Source organism: Falco cherrug, chromosome 3, assembly GCF_023634085.1.
Source record: "Falco cherrug isolate bFalChe1 chromosome 3, bFalChe1.pri, whole genome shotgun sequence".
Classification (NCBI taxonomy): Eukaryota; Metazoa; Chordata; class Aves; order Falconiformes; family Falconidae; genus Falco; species Falco cherrug.
In genome coordinates this window covers 105,182,976-105,204,917 of record NC_073699.1, presented here as the reverse complement: position 1 = coordinate 105,204,917, position 21,942 = coordinate 105,182,976, and the positions used below count along the sequence as shown (strand labels likewise).

General features: G+C 45.8%; 1 protein-coding gene across 7 annotated transcripts in view; it reads right to left on the bottom strand.

Annotated features, from left to right (window-relative positions):
* SAMD11 (sterile alpha motif domain containing 11) overlaps window positions 1–21,942 on the bottom strand; it is a 158,603-nt gene that overhangs the window by 82,397 nt on the left and 54,264 nt on the right. For 6 of the 7 annotated variants that reach the window (XM_055705922.1, XM_055705924.1, XM_055705923.1 and 3 more), the window contains one exon: window positions 9,807–9,985. In XM_055705922.1, coding sequence (XP_055561897.1) covers window positions 9,807–9,985 — 179 coding nt within the window. Of the gene's footprint in view, window positions 1–9,806; window positions 9,986–14,917; window positions 15,042–21,942 lie in introns of those variants that run through there. The other variant, XM_055705927.1, reaches the window with a different exon arrangement.

The following is a 21,942-nucleotide window of genomic DNA, read 5'->3' as shown; positions in this document are numbered from 1 at the left end:
TAAAACCTGCTGAATTAAGAGCGAGCCCTTCTTCCAATCTCAATGTGCTTTGAATTGGGCCTGAAAACACTTAAGCATGACGAGCGAAGTCAATGGGGCTTAACTCAGGTTTGAGTGTCTGTTTAAGTGCCTTCCTGAATGGCTGCCCCTGCTTCAGCCTAGTTCAGAAATCAACTGAAAACAAATCTTAGCACGGAAATAATTTCACATCCAAGACATGCTGCTGCTGCAAGTTTTACTAATGTGATAGCACGCGTTTTGCACTCTTCCTGCAAGTCTGGCTCAGAAAAGCAGCCTGGTTGCACTCTCAGTAGTTCTTTTAGGGGATTGTTAGATTTTAGTAGATATTAACTTCCACTGATAAAGCTATGCTCAGAACTGTACTTAGTAGTTCCACATGTACCTCATTTTTCCTATTCTTCTTCTTCCTCATATGTAGCAGTTTAGAAAACCTGTCCCAGCTTCCCAGCTTCCCCACATTTTATTTGCAAACAGAGACGGGATAGGTACTTCCCAGCTACTGAGCTTACATCAGTAACAGTTGTTCTTCTAAGTTAAAATTCAGACATTTGAAAACTTTCTGCTAAAGACAGGCCAAACTGGGGCATTGAGTAATATTCCCATGAACTGTAGTTTGGTCAAACTCTGGGACACGTTTGGGCTCTCCAGGTAAGCTGACCTGAATGCAAAGTTCAAAGCAAATTTAAGGCAGCCAAAGCCCTTACTGCCCAGAAGGGTCTGGCCTGCTCACAAGGGAGTGCGGGGTGGTTAAGCCTAGCTGCTTCCTAGAGTACAAGATTTCCTCCATACACAAAACATTTACAAACCCCCTTTAACTCCAGCTCTGCACCTTGTGCTGTGCAGATCAGATCCTGGCAGCTGCAGAGTGGAAGTGGGGAGAGCTCCAGGTGCCGGACAGCAATGAACACTGTGGGACCAGCTGGAAAACAAACTGCAGCTCTGGAACGGAACCCTGTGCCTCCCCTACTTCTCTGTCCATAAAACATTCTTCAGTGCCCTCAAAAAAACTGAAAGGGTTTGGCCCTGAGCTGTATGTAGATTCAGCACCATGTTTGTCTGATTAAAACTCCATGATCCCATTCCCAATAAAAAAAAAATCAATTCTGAAAACCTATGTTTAAGGTAAGCTGCCCCGTGGGCCTCTGAAAGCAACATGCACTTCCCCCAGGCAGTGTTCAGAGCCTAACAGGGGGCCACAGCCCACTCTGCAGCACGTACGTGCTCCCGTTACACCGCTGTGTGCGCTCGGCAGGGCTCACGGAGCCTGTGCAGCTGGCACACACAGACCCACAGCAGCACAGCATCCCGCTCTGCCACACCACCAGCCATCCTGCCTCACCCTAACACTCAGCTACCTACCTGCCTCTCATTTCCACAGATGCTCTGCTCTGGAGCTCACAATGTTATATGTCATTATAACATGTTACAACACTACCCAGGCAGGTAAAAAGCATTATTCACACTGGACTTTCAAAGCAGGGCTGCAACGCTCCTTTTACTTGTGCAGCTGACACACCTCATTCAGAAGCTCCCATCCACAGTGCCATCACTTCCAGCTCTCTGGCTCAGATCCTGAGACTGCACAACCTGTACCGTAACAGGAGGGTCCACATCCCACCCAAATGCCAAAGAAGCAGGCGGGCTCCTCCCAGCTTTGGCACTGCCCAAGGGGGCACAAGGACAGAGGGTGAGATGATTTGCTCACGCAGCCAAGGGAGCTGGCAGCAGAGCAGGAGCTTGCCCGGGCTCCTGGCTCTCTCTTGGGGTTTAGTCTCCAAGTTAAACTCTCAGCCTTCCATACGTTTTAACTTCTTGTGGTCTGTTGTAGCTACTGACATGGGCAGACTGCAGGTAGTGCTCCTGAGCATTGGGCAAAGGCAAGTCTCATAATGAGACTTAGCACAGCTAAACTTCAAAGTGTAAGAACACTGCATCAGAGTTGTAAGTAGGGGGGAGGGAAAACCTCATACCAAAGGAATAGCTCAGATCCACATAGAGGCACACATAGCTATCTGCTGAGATGGATAATTAAACACTCATATTTAGACAAATGAATAGGTGAGAATGAAATTAAATTCTAATTATCTTTTTTTGGGTGGGAGGGGAGAGCGATAGGGAGCAGAACCAAGCACTCATTCCACATCTCTGTGCCGTTATCACCAATTAGATTTCTGAGGCTAATGTACATCTTGCTTTAAAGGGTTATTCATCCAATTGAAATCAAATTACTAAAAATTTGCAAACTATCAGCTACACAAGCCTGTCCTTGGGTTGTATAAAAAGTGGTGAGTAGGAGCCAGTCCCTAACAAATTAATAACAGAAACAGAAGGGGGGGGGAATAAAAACCATAGCCAGGCAAGCAAGGGTGCTACTGCTGCTACTGCCTCTCCCACCTCCTCACCTACCCAAGGTCTCAGACACAGTGTGATCAGTTAGCAAGTGTTTAATAAAAATGGCCAGGTGGGCCCCACAGGAATGGAAGATGGGCTCCCTGCACAGCTCCGTAAGCAGGGAGCGTGGGCTGAGGGGTACGCAAGCTGGGGGAGTAACAAACTACTGCATCAGGCACTTCAGCAAGCAGGGACAAGAATGTCAGGGTTTGGTCTGTGCAAAGACTGAAATTGCTTATACATGTATGTGAAACAAACTTTAACAGGAAGGACTTGAGGCTGTTGAAGGTATCTCTGGAGCCTGTACTGGAATGAGAATCCAGCACAGAAAAGAAAGTGACAGAGCTGGCAAAATAATAGAGAGCAGCTGGGACAGTTTTTAATTTTTATGTTGGTTTTTTTCCTTCCCTGTAATTTCTTTTTTTACCCTAGCAGTTCCTGCAAGCTTTCAGCACCACAGTGACAACCTGGAAGAGGCCAACAGGGTGAGTCAGGCCATCCCCCTAACATCTTATCACTCCAGGGGCAGTAGCAACCTCATTCTGCAGCTGAGCTTCTGTGCTGTGGCCGACCTGCTTTCTGCTGCTCCCTTTGGCTCGCCCTGTGCTGCAGCACTCTCCAAACTAGCCAGCTGCAACAAGGTCTTTTACCATCACATACCAACATACTCTTCATGCCAGTCCCTCTGCTGCCTTCTCCTAGTCTCTCCTCTTCCAGGGTGCGCTCTGTCTTCTCATGCTTCTTCCACTCTCTCTTCCTTGGCTGCTCCCTCTTCATTAGCTGCCCAACCCCTTACCAGAACCAGCCACAGCTGCACCTGATCTACATCAGCCAACCACCCCCGTCCCCGCCCCTGAAGCCAGCCCACAGCTGTGTATTTTATATATATATTTCAATGATAATTAACCCAGCTTTATTCCTCTCCAGCCCCACTGTCCCAAGTGCATGCTGCGTAACCAATACATAGGCCATGTAAGTTGTAGAGAACACCGGGCAGCATCCAGCTATAGGAACAGGTCACGACTGCCACAAGGAGAACCCATCACAGCCCCATCTCTTACCCACAACTGTCCCTTTCTACTCCTATTTAATTATAAGACAAACACTTCCTTTGTCTGTACCTTTCTGCTTTTTGAGCACAGGCAAGGCCACAGAGAAGAGAAAAATACTGACAAGGTTTCTCCACAGCCTCTGATTTAGAAGACTGCAGTGAAAGGACAGTGTTGGCAAAAAGGTGAATTAAGGACTTCTGCTCAACTGGCACGGGCCACCACAGTCATTGGGAATTCAGTGGGTCAGGCCTTGGGTACCACCACCTTGCATGGAAAAGCCGAGCACTCAGGCACACAGGGAGGACCACGCAATGCAAATCACAGTGCTGCAGGTAAGCAGCTTGGGAAGGTCTATTTGCAGGTGGAATTATGCAGCCTGCTCAGCTGGATGGTCAGAGCTAGCTCCTCACTCCTCCCTACTCTTCGCATATATCACTGCATCAGCTTCCAGTCTCCCTATATCCACATCACGCTGTTTTCAGGCAGCCAACATGAGGAAGCTTGTGCAAGCAATGAACAGGGCTAGGGTCCTCCAGGAATCCTCATACCTGATGGCTGGTAGAATGACCTTAAAATTGCAGCCAGACCGAGACTTGGACTTGGGGCACCGGTGTTATTCTCCACCATGGAACTGATGTTGCAAGGGTCATATACAAGGAGGTACAGAGAGCAGCCAAGACCCCTTGCGGGTCAAGATTTTATTTGCTTTCATTGTCACACTTCACCTTTCCTTCTCATATCTCCTTCCTAGGCAAGAAGGGTTTCTTGCTGTTCGTTACATTTTGTCTTAGAGCATCCCTGAGAAGTAAGTAGACATTTTCTCTCTCTCTGCCCCCCCTTAAATATATGTTCTCATTAGGTCAATGACTGCTTCCTGGCACTCTGGACCAAGTCCAGCCTCTGCTTCCCAGAGTGATCATTAATATATTTATTGAATATGGTGACTGTTATTGTGGTGCATGGTTCAGAGAAAAAGAGGGAAGGGGCAAGGAAAGAGAAAGGAGAAAGAATAAAGGGTTGCAGAGGAAGGAAGAAGGGACTGACAGAAAATAATCAGTGAAAGCTGTGAAAGAAAAGTATCATAAAGCAGCAAAATATGCCACCAGCCACAAGAGGGGCCCTGCCTCCCTCCTTCTCTTGAGTCATGGCAATTGAAGGGCTGTCGAATCTAATCTGAGAGCCTGATTCACGGCTGGAGCCCAGAGCCCTGCAGAGTCATGTGTCTGGTCTCTCCTCAGTTGTCTGCTGCCTGGAAGAGCCTTGTCAGCTTAACTCAGACCCCAGACATGCTCTGGCTTCGGCAGCAGGTGAAAAGCAGTGTTGTTTGGCATATCCTGCCTTGAAACTGAGCTCCACCAGGAGCAGGGATGTCATACGGCTCTTGTCCCAGGGCAGCACCAGGGTGGACTGTCTGGGAGCATTTCAGGAAGAGGCCAAGCAAGAGAAGGAAGGCACAGGGAACACTGTGCACATTGCACATCAGCTGGGAAGGCACTGGGACCTCATGGCTCTGTATTATAAGCAGGTGCATGTGACAGATATCATGGGGGGGTGCTCGGGTTTGATCTTCAATCAATTAGGGAGTCAAAGAGCAGCAGCCTTATGGGATATAAGAAATAGCTTTCCACTTAAGAGAGGCAGGCAGTGGAAAGGCTGACAGCCACTAGCCATTAAGGCTTAGTGGAGGTCAGTAATTTCACTATTAGAAAATGGATGCTGAGTGAGGAGAATGCCGTAAAGCTGGTCTGTGAGGTGAGGAATGCTGAGGAACAGGGGAGAGCAACTTGCCTCCGTCTGGCCTCTCCACACTCATGTGTGAATAGGTGCAAGGCGACACTGTTCCACCATTCCTTGTGTAAGCACCTTCATTTCAAATGCTGTCCTCTGGTTTGAAGTAACACTAATCCCATGCCAGGTGCTAGACACCGTGGTCATCCTGCTGACGCAGCCAGAAAAGCTTTGGAGGTGTGGTGGGGGGTGACAGAGAAAAAGGAGAAAGGACTTAAGGGCAGTATGAGATTCTCCAGAAATCTGCTTCTCGTTGCACAGATGCCCTGTTACAGGACAACTCTTGTTATTTCAAAATAACAATGTTCTGTCATTTTAAAATGGATTTTATTTCAGAGCAGTATTTGAAAGGAACCCAGCCCGTTGTGTGTTCTCATTGTACAATCAGCTCCTACTTTTGCTCCCAATCCTCTTTTTCTTTAACAAAAGAATTCTAAATTCATTTTCTCCGTACACGTCCATTTGCACCTATCTTGCCTACTTCTCAGTCCAGTGTGTGTGTTTACTGATACTCATAAAGGTTACTTCAGAGACAGGTCAGGTCAAAAACTCTTTACGATTTTAAACAGGTGCTCAAGTATTACTGCTTCATTATTAGCCATGCCATCATATTTTGCTGGGGACTTAGACAAAGCTCCATGTGAACAGTTCCCAACCTAAGACAAAGCTCTGTGTGAACAGGTCCCAACCTACCCTGTTAAATCTCAGATGCTATCATTACGTTTCCCCTCTTCTCTTTCTCTCCCCTCCCATACTAATGAAAACAGCCGTTCTTTAAAATTGAAATTAAATTCATGCACCCACAAGACAATGCTGGGTTTAAATCCAACAGCATGTGAGGCTCTTACTGTTAAAGCTGAACCTTACTCTCTGGCTACACTGGCTTTCCTCTGTTTGGAGATTCTTGGAATAACATAATGGTGATCCTCAAAGGCAGTTTGAACCTCAGTGTGAAAAAGCACACCGACTGTTCCTGAGGTAATGCATTCATCAGTGTTGGCTAGAATCTCCCAGTGAGTGTAAAGAAGTTAATGCTCCCCAAACTATTGCAGAGCAATGTAATTCGTAGTCTCAAACATCTGCATTTGCTTATTTTCTGTTTAGGATAAACCAGAGAGCAGTAACAAGAAAGCTTGCTGGCATAACTTTTAGTTTAGCTTTCTGGGGAGTGAGAAAGGAAAAAGCCTTCATGAAGCCAAAGTTTCTAACTGGAGTCTGCTGTACACAGTTCCTGTACCAGTTCAGCTATGCCAGTATTGTTACAACTAAAATAACCATACAGGTGACACAAGTGTATCGGTATAAAAATGCCCTATACTAATTCTTTTCCCCAAATAGGAAAAGCTATTTTCATAGCCAGACAACCGTTCTCACCAGGAGTCAGCACAATTTAACCAAACCACAGTAATTAAGGCAATGCAATTGTTGTATGTAGGCAATGCTGTAAAAGAGCAAGATTTTCAGGAACCTGAAATCTGATTGAAAGAAAAAGGATTTTCCTCTGCAGTGCTGTCCCAATAATCTTCAGAGCTGAGTGCTTACAGTCTGGGTATCAGGCTATGGTATCAAGCTCAGCAGATGCCTCTGGTTATATGAGACAAGATTTTAAGCCCTGTGTCTTCCAGACAGGAGGCATAACACAAAGGCTACTTAGCACACCCTGCAAAGCAGGCTAAAGAGGACTCAAGGGGTCTCAGTACAAGATGAAAACATTCACCTTTAAGCTTGGGTCACCTGGATTTCAAAGCAGATGAGCCAAGCTCACTTCAGTGTCAGGCTTGGCTCCCTTAACTTAATTACATATAGGCAAGACAGCAAAGTCTTTGCAAGGACTTGGTCATGAAAAAAGTTGGCATGCGCTGAAACTTCTGTGGTCATTACAGGTCTCAGCTCCTTTCTAGGACTGCAAGAACATCGTAAGGCAGGTTTTCTCTGCCTCAGACCTCCTCGGAAGGCCATCACCATGGGCAATTGCCTAAGATCACAGAGAAAATCACTGCCAAAGGCTAGGATGAAGGACTAGCTAAGAAACTAAGCTTCCAACTCCTACTCTAATCCCTAGAGTCTTCTCTTCACCAATGCCCAGACCTCAAAGCAGCAGAACGCCTTCTGCCAACGTTGGAGAGAAACAGTCAATTCAAAGGAAATTGGAAATAAAAAGAAAAGGCAATCATGTTCAAGGCCACAATCCAACTGTTTATAATGGTAAATGCATGCAGATGTGCACGAGGGCCATCCAGGGGTACCAGAGGAAAACACTGGTTTGCTCAGGCCTTGACCTTGTTTTCCTACTATCACAGTTTAACCTATTTCTTCCTCTCAGTGGGAGACAATAAAACCTCAGCCCAATCCATCACCAACTGGGGAGGATACAACAGGTGAATTAAAAACAGAAAGCAGATGGGGCACTGTCTCTGCCAGGCCCCAGCTGTCATGTCTGCGAGCTGTCTAGCCTGTATGCCGCTGCTGCTGCTCTCTCTGGAGCCAGCCCCATCACACCTTCCACCCCAGTCCCCGGGCCGCTAATGGCACTGGGAAGAGAGCCAGAGCCTGCTCCCCCAGCCAGGCTGTGCTGGAGTGGGGTCAGGTCACTTTCCATTCATTGCTCTTTGGCGGGTGGAAACAGCCAGTCCTCCCCCGCCTTGGGACAGGAGGGTGCGGGACCCGTTTGTAAGGGCCAAACTGCTTGGAAATGCTGGGGGATTTGAGCAGTCGATGTTCCCTGCGCGGACATCAAGCACTGAATTACGTGCCCTGTTTTTCTGCTATCACTGCACTCGCCAAGAGTGCTGCCTGGCCTGTTTGCTCCAGCTTTGCCCTTTTAGCTTTTCCCCCACAGAATGTATCAGAGCTCCCAGGAAAATGAAAAGAACTGCACAAAAACAACGAGAGCCTAACCTACCTGGTAAGAACTGTGGCTCTCCTCAAAGGAATCAAGACAAAGCTGAAACAAGAGACCTTCAGGCAAACTGATTGAAAAGTACTGAGAGCACAGAAATGGTAAGCTAGGGGACCACTGGCTAACAACTATTAAGTATTTTTTGTTCATTTCCTAATAAACAAGGCAAAGTAATTACAGTAATTAAAGATTCAAGATAAGAGCACTTTATATTTGGGGGGCCCAGCATATCAATTACACAGTTATCATGTTGTTCTCCCTCCTAATGAGACAATCTAGCACTGTAATTTTGCAGAATTAGAAGCATAATTAAAAGGGGCAGGAGAAGAAGGGCAGTTTACCAAAACTGATTAGGAGGGATCTTTCTCCTCTGTGGCTCCTGTGTACATGCACAGTGAAGATGCATTCCCCAAACACCTTTTCATTTCCAAGCGATAACCCTTGAACATGGCTGTTGGACAGCTGCAATGATAAACCCAGACTTTAATTACAGGTGTGTTTTATGAGAAGAGCTGGTTACTGTTTTGTCTCCCTACTTTCAAGCTCTCGGTTGCTGATGTACCAGCATCTGTTGGAAGGCAAGCGGGGAAAATAGCTTATCTACTCAGGAGCAAGAAACACATAAAACATAAGAAAAGCAATTACATGCCTTCGGTTTCCACTCCTCTGTTTTTATAGGGCTTGTCTTAGAATCTGAGTGATTTTATGCACCAGAGGAAGATGACAATCAAGATGAGTTGCAATGATATGCATGGGAGGCTGAGACATGGTGCCTTTAGGTATTTATTTTCCTGTAGTTACAGGTTTTCTAAACATCATATTTCTTCAGAGGGATGAGAGAACCCAAAATTTTGCAGCTGAGTATTATGGGCACTGAGACTACACATGACAGCCCAAGTGACAGTTGCCAGAATGTAACTCAAGACAATCCTTTCTCCTCTTCCTTTAAATCTGCATGATTCCAGGATGAATGTGTATGGTACTGAGAAAGACACGGTGAAAATACGTTAAGTACTGTGGTAAGCCCCAGTATCTGAGTGACCCTTTGCCTACTGCAACTCCATTACTTCTAGTTTTAGATTACAGAGGCACTGAGGATCAGGGAGACATGGCTATGCTCTTTTGACACTTGTAATGAAGAACATACATCCACCACCACTGCTGCTACCTCCTTGCCAAACTTTGTTCCTCAACGTTAAACTATCCAGTTCATATGACATCAGAATTTGGGGACAACTGAAAGCAAAAGGCAGGACTTCAGGCCCATACAGCTCTGTGTATTTTCAGAGCTATGAAAAAGGCCCACAGATGACTTCTTGGTCTTGCAATTCATTGGCCTCGCCAGACACAAAGATACAGAATGCTGGACAGAGGGTGAAATAAAATTTAGTCTGCAAGTACAGATGCCTTTAGTGCAAATGCAAGGTGCAAGGCCCCATAGAGTCCTACTCACCCCAAACAGGAATAAGCAAGTAGAAAAGAGGACCCAACTACTCTTTCTGAGCTATAATGTGACATCTGCACTTTAATTTCAGGCCCTGGGTGTGACTCCTTCGGGCAGCCTGGGCGGTATTGGTCCACAAAGGCTGGTCACCTGCTGCCCGGTTTTCTCTGTCTTTGCTCTTGCAATGCAGCACTCCCTAGCAGGAAAGTACCTTCTTTTCATGATACTGATATGGAGATCCTCCTCCTGCTTTACTTCAGGGTGTTGACCATTGCTCTTATCACTCTCTTCACTGTCATCACTGTGTGAGAAAATTGAGGTCAGCTCTTTCTTCAGGATCCTGGTTGGAGGTAGGGGGATCGTCCTCTTCTCTGCCAGGCGACCCCGGTTCTGGCACGGGATGGAATTAGTTGGAATGGGAAAGGGCAGGAGGAAAAGAGAAGAAAACAAGAATTTGGTTAGGCAACCCAGAACCAAGCAGCTCCTCTCAAACAGCTGCCCCGTGAAGGCAATGCTGTTAAGTCTTTGCAGGTTTCAAACTGGTATGCCGGGTGGACACTGGCTGTGTTTGCTTTGCAAAACACTTTTCAGCAGGGGCATATTTACATCTAGTTCTTCCAGTTCTAATATTCAAGTCATGCACTCTCCCCACCTCTTCATTCCTAGCTTGTGTCTCCTCTACACCAACAGGAAAGGAAGACGGCAGCAGAATTAGCACCAATCTCTCTCTCCAGAGTATTTCCTACCAAATGTTGCACATTAACATAGCAAAATAGGTTAAATTAAACCTTTGCCAGTAGCCCTGGGAAGATGGGATCCAAGTAATCCAGAACACTTTGGACTGCAAAGGGAAAACTGCCTATGCCAGCCAGCAGCAGGTTTGTCTCTCACACCAGTGAACAGTCCACATCAATTTAAACGGGAATTACTGAGGCTACTTTTCACTGTTCATTTGCATGTTCAGATGAATCTAGCAGGTCTTGCCTTGTGCAGCCTTTCCCTAGGTGGTCCTGGCAGCATACTTCCCCCTCAACAATCCACTTCTGACAAGACACAAATAAACAAGAGGAAAACTCCCAGGAGGCACAAGCTGCTTTTCCACTGCATGTGTATTTGTGTACGGAACCTTGCACAGCATGACCCTGGTCCAAACCTCCTTTCTTCTGCAACTATTACTCTGCCCCTGCACCCTTTGTGCCTGATCCACAAGAAGGTATGAGCCTAGCTACAGCATGTTGGGTTTTTAGGTCTCACTGTGATAGACCCTGTTTCTAGAACTTGGGGTATCCAGCTTGATCTGTGATTGACCAAGACAGAGAGCCATAATATGAGCACTTACAGTGGAAGGTATACATTGGAAATCCAGGGAGACTGTAATGTCATTGCTCACAGAATTTAAAATTTTAGCAAACAAAATCATGAAATTAGGAAGGGAACCACAGCAAAGCAAAGGAAAGCACAGTTTCATGCACATTCTTTGTACAGGTATGTAGGCATACTTCCTTCAATAGGACAAGTCATAGAAAAGAACCATTTTTAGCAAGGATTGGAAGAAAAGGAAGGAAGGTGTCTGAAAGAGATCAAGTAAGTACAGAGTAACATTTAACTAATAATAGTTTCTCTGAAACATCGACTCCAACTTTGCAGCTAAACCTAGGAAAATGAAAACGTCCTGGGAAAGCCAGTCAGGCTCTCTGCAGGGGAGAACAGAGGAAGACTAAGTGATAGAAGAGCCCATGTTTTTTTAATTAAACAAATTAAGAACTTTACACAAATACAAAACAAAAACTTCTTGTTTACCTCTGTCAATAAATTCCAGTTGTGGTCATTAAAGGGGAGCCCTAATCATTGTGATAATTAGCCAAATCCATCTGGAAGGCATCACCCCAAGGAGGCACATTAGCTTTTCCATTCTGATGCACGTCCAAGCCAAGAACGCAGCTGTCTGTGAACAGCAGACACCCAAGGGAGCAAAGCACAGTGGGCCAAACTGGCTTAAAAATGGGAAAACGTGTATACAAGGAAAAAGACACGCACTTTCCTCTTGAGAGAGATGCAAAGAGGAAAAACACACCTGTGGACAGCAACAAGGTGAATGCTCCCACATCTCCAAGTATCCCAAGTACCAAACTTGGATACAAAAGCTGCAGCAGGCTCTGTAGTGAATCCAAATGCCCAGACTCAGACACAGGAGAATATCCGTACTCTGATTACTGCTGGGGGCTCCCAGAGACCCACCTGCACAAGATGAATTGCTATGGTGGGAGGAGCCAACTGCATCTATGTGACAAACAGCAAGTGCTTTTCCCTTGCCCCTGCAGGCTCCCCTCAAACAGCAGCAGAGACCCACTCACATGGCCCTTTGCAAAGAGGTTTCTCACTGTCTGTCCCCAGGAGGAACATGCAACACAAACAGTGCATCTCCCAGCCTTAAATACTTCTTCGCGTACAGATAGATTTCCACCCCTGCCCCCTTTTCTGCTCCAGTGCATAGAGCAAATGTGCAAAGCTCACCTCTGTCTGAAGCCACCTTAGTAACTGTAGCTAGCACAGCGTCAAAAGGGCAGTAGGGAACAGAAGAGGAGAGAAAGGGAAGAGTGAGAGGAAGGAAAGAAAAAGCAAGGAGGTCAGTATTTGCACTGGATTTCTGTCATGATGAAAAGCTAGGGTTTGATATCAGCATGAGCTTTATCACACCAAAGCTTTACATAGTTTTCTGAAGTTGCAATTTATCATAACAATTAAGGGGGGAGGGGACGGAGGGTGTGCAAATTTCCACTTCAAAATAATTGCAATTCACTCTCTGCTGTGACTTCACAAGCTAAAGAGAACAGCGCTGATCAGATACTAAAAATCATTTTATGGTCATTATGGTACCTTTGAGCAGTTACCAGGTCTCAGTGACTGCCCAGGGACTCATCAGCCTTAACAAGAGTGAGAGTGCAGCAAACAGGGAGGCACTAAACCTAGAGAAACAGCCCATCAGACCAGGAACACAGGATCCCCCTTCCCCCTGCTCCCCAGAATGCTTATTCTTTGCCTTTCTGTAAATTGTATCCCTACACCTAAAGCTGCTGCATATATACAGACACCTATATATACACACATATATATGCACCAATTATGTAATAATCAAATAGGCATATACCTACCTATACAGGTATCACCTAACACACAGAAAGCTTCTTCCCTTAAAAGACGAATGAAAAAGAATGGAAAACAGAATCTGCATCTGCCGCAACCTCTGATACCACAGTACCACAGATAAACAGTAGTACTTTTGTTCTGACCAGGGCCCAGACATGGACAACATCCGAACCAGGGCCACAGTGGTTCCAGTGCCCTCGTAAGCATCTGCATTCCAGCACCAGCAACACATGTTTTAAAGTTGTGTTTACTTTGTATTTCTGCCATTGGGGCATTTTATTTATTTATTTATTTATTTATTTATTACGTTTCTCCATTCCCAGAAAATTAAAATAGACTTAGCCAATCAATTTTGCCTTTTATGTTCACCTATAGTCAGTTTTGAATCAATTGCGCTTTCTTAATCTGTTTAGAGGCATTCACCAGTAGATACACATTACTTTTAAATTAAGCACAAAAGTAGCCAGAAGCCTGGTCCAGAACCTGCTACAATCAATTGTCTTTCCATTGACTTGAAAGGGCACTGGTCCAAGCTGCAAATAAAAACCACTCATTTGTGAGAAGCACTCTATCCAAGGATTCATTGCTATGACCCTGGCTTTTGCTGAAGTCCTTTGCCAGTTGTACAGACAGCTTACAGGACAGGAATGTACCTACAGAACTGAGCAGTATATCAAGATACCTACAGTTACTCAGATTCAGAGTTATCAACTATCACTTGCCACACAGCGGCAGGTAGTGAAGTATGCACTTAGCAGAGTGGTGTTACGTACGAGAACCCACCCAGAGACTGCAGTGGCATCGCTATGTATGGGGAGGTGCATGACGATTTATAGATATTTGATGTAAGCCTTATAATCTCACATTTAAAAAGCTTGTGTTTGTGTGCCATTACAGAGTGATCTCATACTTTAAAGGGATGCTGATGTTGAACCATGAACCCTATAAGAAAGTTCGAATATTTTGAAAAAGAAAACTGCCTCCCAATTTGTTGATATTCATTGGGATGTCTCATGCTTGGGAAAAAAAAACAATCAATAATCTCCTGCCACCAAAGAGCCAGGCATCTTGGGACTCCAGCTCCCCCCTGTTAAGTAACTCCATTTTTACACACATGAAGGAAAGGGGGAAGGTGCGCTTTGCCAGCTGGCTTGCTTAAACTAGTAGGAGTGTTTTGGCCAGCAGGTCAGAGGAGCATTTTCTATAGCTGCAGAGCCAACAGCTGTTAGTACAGGTGCAGCACCTCCAGCAAAAAGATGAAGTATACGCAGCCGTAAATACGTCTTATAGCTTGGTCCAGCAGAGCCAGGTTGCCTGCCAGCCCCCTGGCACAGGGACTACAGACAGGTGATACAAGGAAGAGATAACATCTCCTATGCACAGGGGGAACACAGGATCCCCACTGAGGACCTGTCCTCAACACATACGTCTGGGGGTGAAATATAGCTAGCCCCTCAAAATGCTGCTGCAGAGCTACTGCACAGGTACTCTCCCCTTCCCTGCAACAAACCCTCCAACAACCTCTTCGGTGCCTGAGAGCAAAGATGTTTGCTTTCAGGACAAACGCTGACTCAGATCAGAGGAAACCTCTTCAGAGCATGCACCTTCCTTTCACAACACAAGGATTTCCCCCACCCCTTGGATAGAGGGTGGGGGCATGGAACACGGAGTATCACTTACCCTCTCTTTAATTAGTGTACTAAAAAGTAAAATGTCTCTGCAATTCTCCAAAGCTTTTTGCAAGGGTGAGTGTTGAGGGCACTGCAGAACTGCCTCACGTATTAGGACTCCCTTCCCTTTATACATTGTTAAATATTAATTTTGTGGGTTATGATTCCAGCTAACGAAGCACAGCTGGAGTTTGAGTCAATAACCCTCTATTCCCCAGACACATTCAGCTACCCACCCAGCCATTCCTGCGTCACTCCAGCCCTCAGTCACTCACCACTTCACCCTCCTAGGGTCTTTTGACACCATTAATTGCTTTCATTGCCTCTCAAAGTATTGTCTGGGTGGGGGGTTGCTTTGTTTTCAAAAATCACAGGCAGGCATATTTCCTTTCCCCAGGAAAAATCAGATGGGTACCAACGCTATTTAAAGTTACTGATTACCCAAGTCTAGAGATGCAACTACAAATAAAAAAAGCCCAACAACTTGGGAACAGTGGTAGGTTACCTGAGTGGTGAAGCCTGGAAGCCTGAACGTTCTGTCATGAAAGCAAAGGACCATCAGAAAGATGGCAAAGAAAACCGTGGTGATGTTTCTTCCCCTTCCAAAGAGCGGAGAGAAAATTCCGCTGTGTGTGGCTAAGCAAGGTCAGTAGCATTACAAAATAAAATCTTTCTCCCGCCACCCATCCAACCCCCTCACAGCTCTCCCCTGGAGCCGTGTTCTCCCAGCCAAGAATACCAAAACCCAAACTGTTGCATAAGAGCCCTGGGAGAGCCTGCAGATGGAATGACGGGCAGAGAGCACAGGGCTTGGGGGAGAGACAGGAAGGGAGGGTTAGGAAAGGTTTCCTGCCCTGGGAGCTACTGCAACAAGGTCAAAACAGCTGAACGCCCTGGTGTGACATTCAAAGTCAGCCAGAAAAGGAAAGATTCCTTGCAGAGAGAGTCCCTGGTGAACATTTAATTGATCCCAGCAATGGAAAGGCCTTTGCTATGAGAGCTGCAAGACAAAAAGCTCCATGGAAAAAAAAATGCACATGAAAGCAAAGCTTTTGCCAGTCCACATTAACTGCCAGCCAAACTCTGGACATTTGATCCCATTGGGAATTGACCCAGGAGGCTGAGCAGGTGCAGTCCCTATGGACACCGCTTCTTCAGCATCCAAATCAGTACCAGAAAAAAAGCACAAAAATGCAAATGCACAAAGAGTTTGCCCACCGATAAAAATATCAAAGCTGTTTACAAGACGATTCACGTGCCTGTGACTCAACTCTCAAATATAGTTTCTATTGGATTAAAAAAACACCCTTGCAGAAGCAACAGCACACGCATTCTTTCTGCATACGTAGATCTGGGAAATAGAGGGAGCAGACAGGGAATGCTGGGGGAAGGTAAGAGGGGACGTTTGTGCACTGCCAATGCTGGGAGCTGAAGAATGCTAAATCTTTTCCATATGTGAAGGAAATCCTCAAGTCCAGACAGCATTTTCTCTCTCTTTTTATTGATAATAAAGATAGGGAAAAGGAAAGGGGGAGGTTCTGAGAGCCTGGAATATTTTCCTTTTACTTTTTTGAATAGCAAACCTAGTCAAATGGCTTTAATTAGGAAAATCACGCAGCAATGGAGCCCACATATTCCCCTGTAGGATAACTGACAAGAGTCTGCATTTACCTTCAGCTGTGATTAGTGTAAACACCTAAGAAAGGGTCAAGTTGCCTTCCAAGATAATCCTCCACTCTCCCCTGGGCCTTCATTAGGCGTTTGGGCCAACGCACTACCAGGCTGACTGTTTCGGGAGCAAATCCGGTACAGGCGCAGTTCTGCTGCCCTGCGCTTACCAGCATCTCCGTCAAAGCTGAGGTCACAGACAGAAGCAGCTCTCCAGGCTCTCATCTCACCTCCTGCTACAGTGTTCAGTAAAGAACGAATGAATAAAACAACAGTCGACAGCCTTCCGCCGCATCTGCCTTCCTCCCCTCCTTGTCAGCCGCAGTCCCACCCTTTAACCTGACCACTAATAAGCTGATTATTTATCATCACTTTCCAGTAACACCAGTGTTACACTGGAAGTTGTTCCGGCACAGGAGGGATGGCCTGAAGTACAGACAGAGCAGAAGAGAACAGACAGCCATGCCCAGGCAAAAATATAAGGCAGTACAGATTACTAAGATTCTTTGCAGGTTTTGGGGACCACGTCGCACTCTTTGTCAGAGTCTCAGGAAAGTGGTTTACAAGTTCTGGCAATGGCTAGAGGCAACGTGAGGAGGCAACTCAGCACAGCCAGGCAGGTCTAAGAGCTGCAGCCAGGGGGACAACAGATTCTGGGAATAACTACTCCAGCCGGCTCCTGAGGTCTAATGATTCCTCATTAATAGTTTTGAGTTGTCATCAACTGGTTTAAGACAGAAGATACCAATTCCAGCACAGACAGTCCAGGCCCATTTTTAGGGTGTTTTATCTTTGGAGAGAGGGAAAGTATATCGAAGGAGAAAATTACTCTTAACCACAATTTCCTGGTGTTGATCCCAGAGAACTCACCTGACCCCACTGTGCTCAGTCTCCCTGCTAGAAAAAGCCATTAGTAACACTTTCTCTCTCACTTGTACCTGTTTCTCTGTACTGTTTACATTGTAAGCTCTTTGGAGCAGAGAATAATGTGTTGAGTCTGAGGCTCTGCATAGAAACAGGGCTGTAGGTATTACTGTAATTGGAGAAAATATGTATGTTTTAAACCAAAAGAAAGTCACACTTTTGAGTACAGAAGTAGAGCTGCTGCTCTTCCCATCAATATTAACAACATTATTTTCAGAAGCCCTAAAGAAACAGATGAACAAGATCTGTGAACAGAAGGGAACATTTCCCATTTATTACCTCTGAGTGAGTTATAAAGCCTAAGGGATAATTTGTTAATAGAGTGAGAGCTATGCTTTTCTGGAAAAGCCAACTGGAATTTCCAGTCTTTGAAGGGAGGCAACTCTAAGATAGGAAATCTATCAGTCCTTTGGAGCTACCTGTTTTCAAAAATTCTTTGGAAGAAGGCTGAAAAGTGGCCTAGGCTTTGTTTTCTGTGTCTGTTCCACATCAAGTAACTTTGTCCATTTCAGTTTGAGGTTGCAAAGAAGGAAGCACAGATATGAAGCCAGGTCCTCAGGCAATGTACGTCAGTATTAACGGAGTAAGTCAACCAGCGGAGGATGTGGTACACTGATGCTATCTCTTAAACAAAAGCAAAACTTACATATTTGTCTCTTTTTTCTTTCCTTTCCTGCTCCTCCTCTCTAGTGAAGAGACAAGGAGCAAAAGGGCACAGAAGCTTTCAGACGTTTTCCCTGCTTTTCACACACCTCACTGCAGTACCTTTTGAGTAACAGAAAGACAAGAGAACAAAATAATTGTCCGTCATTCCCCCCGGTATTAATGTTTCACTCCAAAGTTTCATTACATCAGGTCCAAGAGAGCATGGCCTTTCCCAGCAAGACTAAAATATTTCATCAAGAGGAATTTGACTGGGGTTTATACTTTTATTCTGCTCTGGAGACACAAGCTTAAAGCATTTTTTTTAGATTCTTGAAATTTCAAAGTGTGGCTCACAGCCTGCTCGGCCAAAAGGAGACAGACCAGGCTTTGTTCGGGTCCTACAAGAATGAGGACCAGCCACTGCAGCTTTTCATTGGGTAGAGTGCAATTTCTGCCTCAAGTTCTGTTTTGAGCTTTTTTTTTTTCTTTTTGATAAGTCTTCACTGTCATAAAGACCAACTTTCACAGAGATCAAACAGAAACGTTAAAACAGTTCTTCCCAAAATGCATGTTGCTGCTTTAATAGAAACCAAAACAGGCTTTATCTAAACAGTTCAGTGTGTTTTACAAAGTTCAATCATTATGATCTTCACTTAATGGGAGAGACAGACCTGGATTTGTTGAGTCAGTTCCTCCTCTTCTTTAGTTGTCCATATGGCAGAAGCTTTTGCTGCTGCTGTAGTTAATGAGAGCTACAGCTGGTTCTTTTGGAAACATCAGGTCCAACATAATCCTAAGCTGGTCTTCCAAAATACTGAAGTGTCCCATGATCACCGATGACTTCGAAAACATAAACTCATAGGGGCATCAGTGGAACTTGCAGGCTGTCAGTCCCTAACCCCAGCCATACTCACCTCAAACACCCTGGCATAAGACTAACCCAAGAAAGGTCTTCTGTCCATCCCCACAGCTGGACCACTCCTGTCACAGGCAGAACGAGATGGAAACTAACCCAAGGGCAATTTTTCTCAGCTTTAAAGAAATATATTTCCCAGCAGTTTCCCTCAAAATTGAAGCAACCAAACCGACGAGAGCAAAGAAACAGCAGCTGCTCCACACAGCGGAGACAGAGTAACCAGAGATTTGCATTGCATCTTAGTATTCCCCAAGGAGGCTGGTGCCAAATATCAGCGACATCTGCCTCCATGACAGGACCACCCAGCAATATAGCACCATCCTCCCTGGACAGTAGATAAGCCTCTTCAATAACCTTAAGCGCAAGCATTCAGTTAACACCTGCACAGGGATCATTCAGGCTGGTAAAAGATATAAATGGATCCCCATACTGTAGTGTTTCAAGTCTGATGCCAGCACTGAAGAGCAGATCAGAGGAATCTGAGGAAAGAGCTGCCACTTACTGAGTAAGCAACAGCCAGGTCTGCCCACAAAGTTTCCTCAGAATGACTCAACTCTCCAACAGCCAAGCAAACTGAAAATCCAAAGCAAACAAGAAAACTACAAATACTAATTAAGGCATTGCTTCCACTTTTGCAAAAAAAAAAATGCCTGGTGTTTAAGTAGACTTCATGCTTTTAAACTATCAATACCAAAACAAAACAGAGTAAGGTGCAGTTCATTCACACATGTGGCCCGGTTGGTGGAGTTCGTATGAACAGACGGTACCCTGCAAGCCTACTCAAGGCTTTGAAAGGCCCCTTTTTTACAAATCAAAAGCTCTGACACCTGCTGCATGCACAAGAGTGAAGCCATAGCTTCCCTGGAGCCTCTTCCCTGTCACCGAGAGCCAAAAGCAAGTGAAATCGGAGGCAACAAGCCTATCATCTGCTACAGTGACCCTGCCGTTCTGCAATACTTTCATCTAGAAAGCACCACGTGTTTTATAAGCTTTTGTTATTTAAGGGGGTTTAACACATCTGGGAGGCTGGTGAGGAGCAGGAGGTCCATTTAACAGTGGTGCAAAGTGTGATGAAGATACATAAGGTGATGAGCTAAGTCACACAGAGAAGGGCTGCAGAGCCAGGAGCAGCCTGTTGCACTTCCAAAGACAATATATGCACATCCAGTGGGGAAAAGCAGCTCTGTGGACCTTTTTTAACTATCACAGGAACGGACTACAATACCTTAGCAATGCCTTCTAGTGCTAGGGTCATAAATGCATCCTTTCAAGTGAAAAACAGCTGAAGGTGTCCCTCTCTGCCTCCTAATCTCACTACCTTCAGATGTGCGCAGGCACACAGCTGCCGCTTAAGGAAGCACAAAGGATCTGGTTCAGGCAATTGGAAGAGACTGACTGACAAACTGATCCCTAGCTTTTTTAACTTGACCAGTGTCAACATGCACCTGGGACAAAGTGCTGCCTGGGCACAGAGCGCCCATCACCAGCCTTGCGTGTTACTGTTCAGAAACAATCGGTTCTGTGCTAAGGCTGCAAAAAGCCTTTACTACTCAACAAACCCCCTTAAAAGTCATTTTGGGGCAACTACCTGATTTTACTCCACACACACAACCTGCACAATGGCAATGACTTGCCCAAGATTTGCTGGGTAGATGACAACAGAGGGAGAACCGAGAAGGTTGTGTGCCTGCTGCTCCTCTGCTCCTACTGCTAGAGCACATGTACCGCACGTCGTTCCACAGGGCCTCTCTTGGTAGCCTGTCACCCATCAGGAGAGCACCGTCCTTGCTGCCACATGGGGTATGGTGTCACCACTACCGCCTTCCAGCACCCTCTGCGATACTAAAGCATGACAAGGACCATTTCCCCTTCTCCTCCTCTCACTAGTACCTTTCCTTCAACTGGCTGCACAGCTAAAGGGACTCTTTTCTGTAGTTTTATTCCTTTTCCTAAAGCTTTGTCCCCCTTCCCCACAGCCCCCTCACCCCCAAACCACCACAAACTACCTACAAAAACCACTGCTTCCATTTCCACTTCATGATCTGCCTGCCACACCTGGGGGATTTCCCAGCAAATTGTATTACTTTATTTGGTCAATTGGCCTACAAATTGATTTTCCTGTACAAATAATGAACATTTATGGTTATTTTCCCCATAGACTGCTTTATTTTCCATGTAACAAAGACTGATTTCCTGCAGTTTTTGAGACCGGAGCATATGATCTGCAGTTACTGTGACCCCTGGTTGATGGATGGCAAGGATTCGAAGCACAACAGGAGGGTTTGGGGCTTTTTTTCCCCCTTATGCTCTTAACAGTAGTACAAGAGAGGGATGTCAGCTGGAAGTAAACACCAGTACCAGACCAAGCAATCCTACAGCATGTTTATTCTGGGAATAAATTGTATTGTTTTAAAAGAAATCCAGTCCTGGGTCCGGCCAGCCACAAGGCCAGGCAAAAGCAGATGAAGTGATCAGGGGGACCAAGGGGGCAGAGCAGACTGTGCCAGGCTTGGGGGGTGGTGGGCTTGGGGGGTGGTGGGCTTGGGGGGTGGCGGCAGGAGGCCGTGAGCCACCGCAGGGCCCTGCCCTGCCCGCCGGCACGCCCAGGCGCCCAAAGCATTTGAGATGGCAGCCCCTGCTCATCACAGCCTTTGGGGAAAGGCTGCAAGGACCTTCTTTAATCTTAATTACATTACTGCGGAGGGGAAGGGAGGAGGAGTCAGGGAAGAAGGTTTTCTAGAAAACCGTCTGGGAGTGAGGTGGCCTGGTGTGATTTGTGGGCAGGACTAGAAGTGTTATTCTGCACTCATCTCCCCAGAGATGCAGAGACAGAGCAATAGCTCCACAATACATTTCATTTCCACTAATGAGAAAACGACTTTTGAGACAGAGCCTCGAGCAAGTTTTGAAGGTCACTCCCGCAGGTGTGGAAATGAATTGGGCTAGATCGGTCCAAACATAAGTTATTCTACTTAAACCACAAATGGATTATTGTGTGCATGGGGGGTTAACAGCCTCAGGCCTGTGATGTGTGTGTATGTTTAATTTAATACATCTTGATGTCTGGGGCTGCTGGGGACAAAGGCCTCTCAGCCTCAGCACTGCAGAGAAGCAAAGATAGGGAGGTTTGTTAGGTGAATCTGAGAGTGAGGGGGGACACAGAAGAGAAAGTCAATTATCCAGAATAAGTCCCGACTGCCTGCAGTTCCCCATCCCAAGTCCTCTAGGGATAGCTTTGGCCCATGAAGTCTGACTTCAAATCCAATAAAAAATTAACTGATTTTGAACAACTACTAGACATGCCTCCTTAGAGTTTTAATACGTGCTCTTCAGCTGCAGCACAGAGTGGAATTAATGAAAGGAAAGAGTCTGAGAGT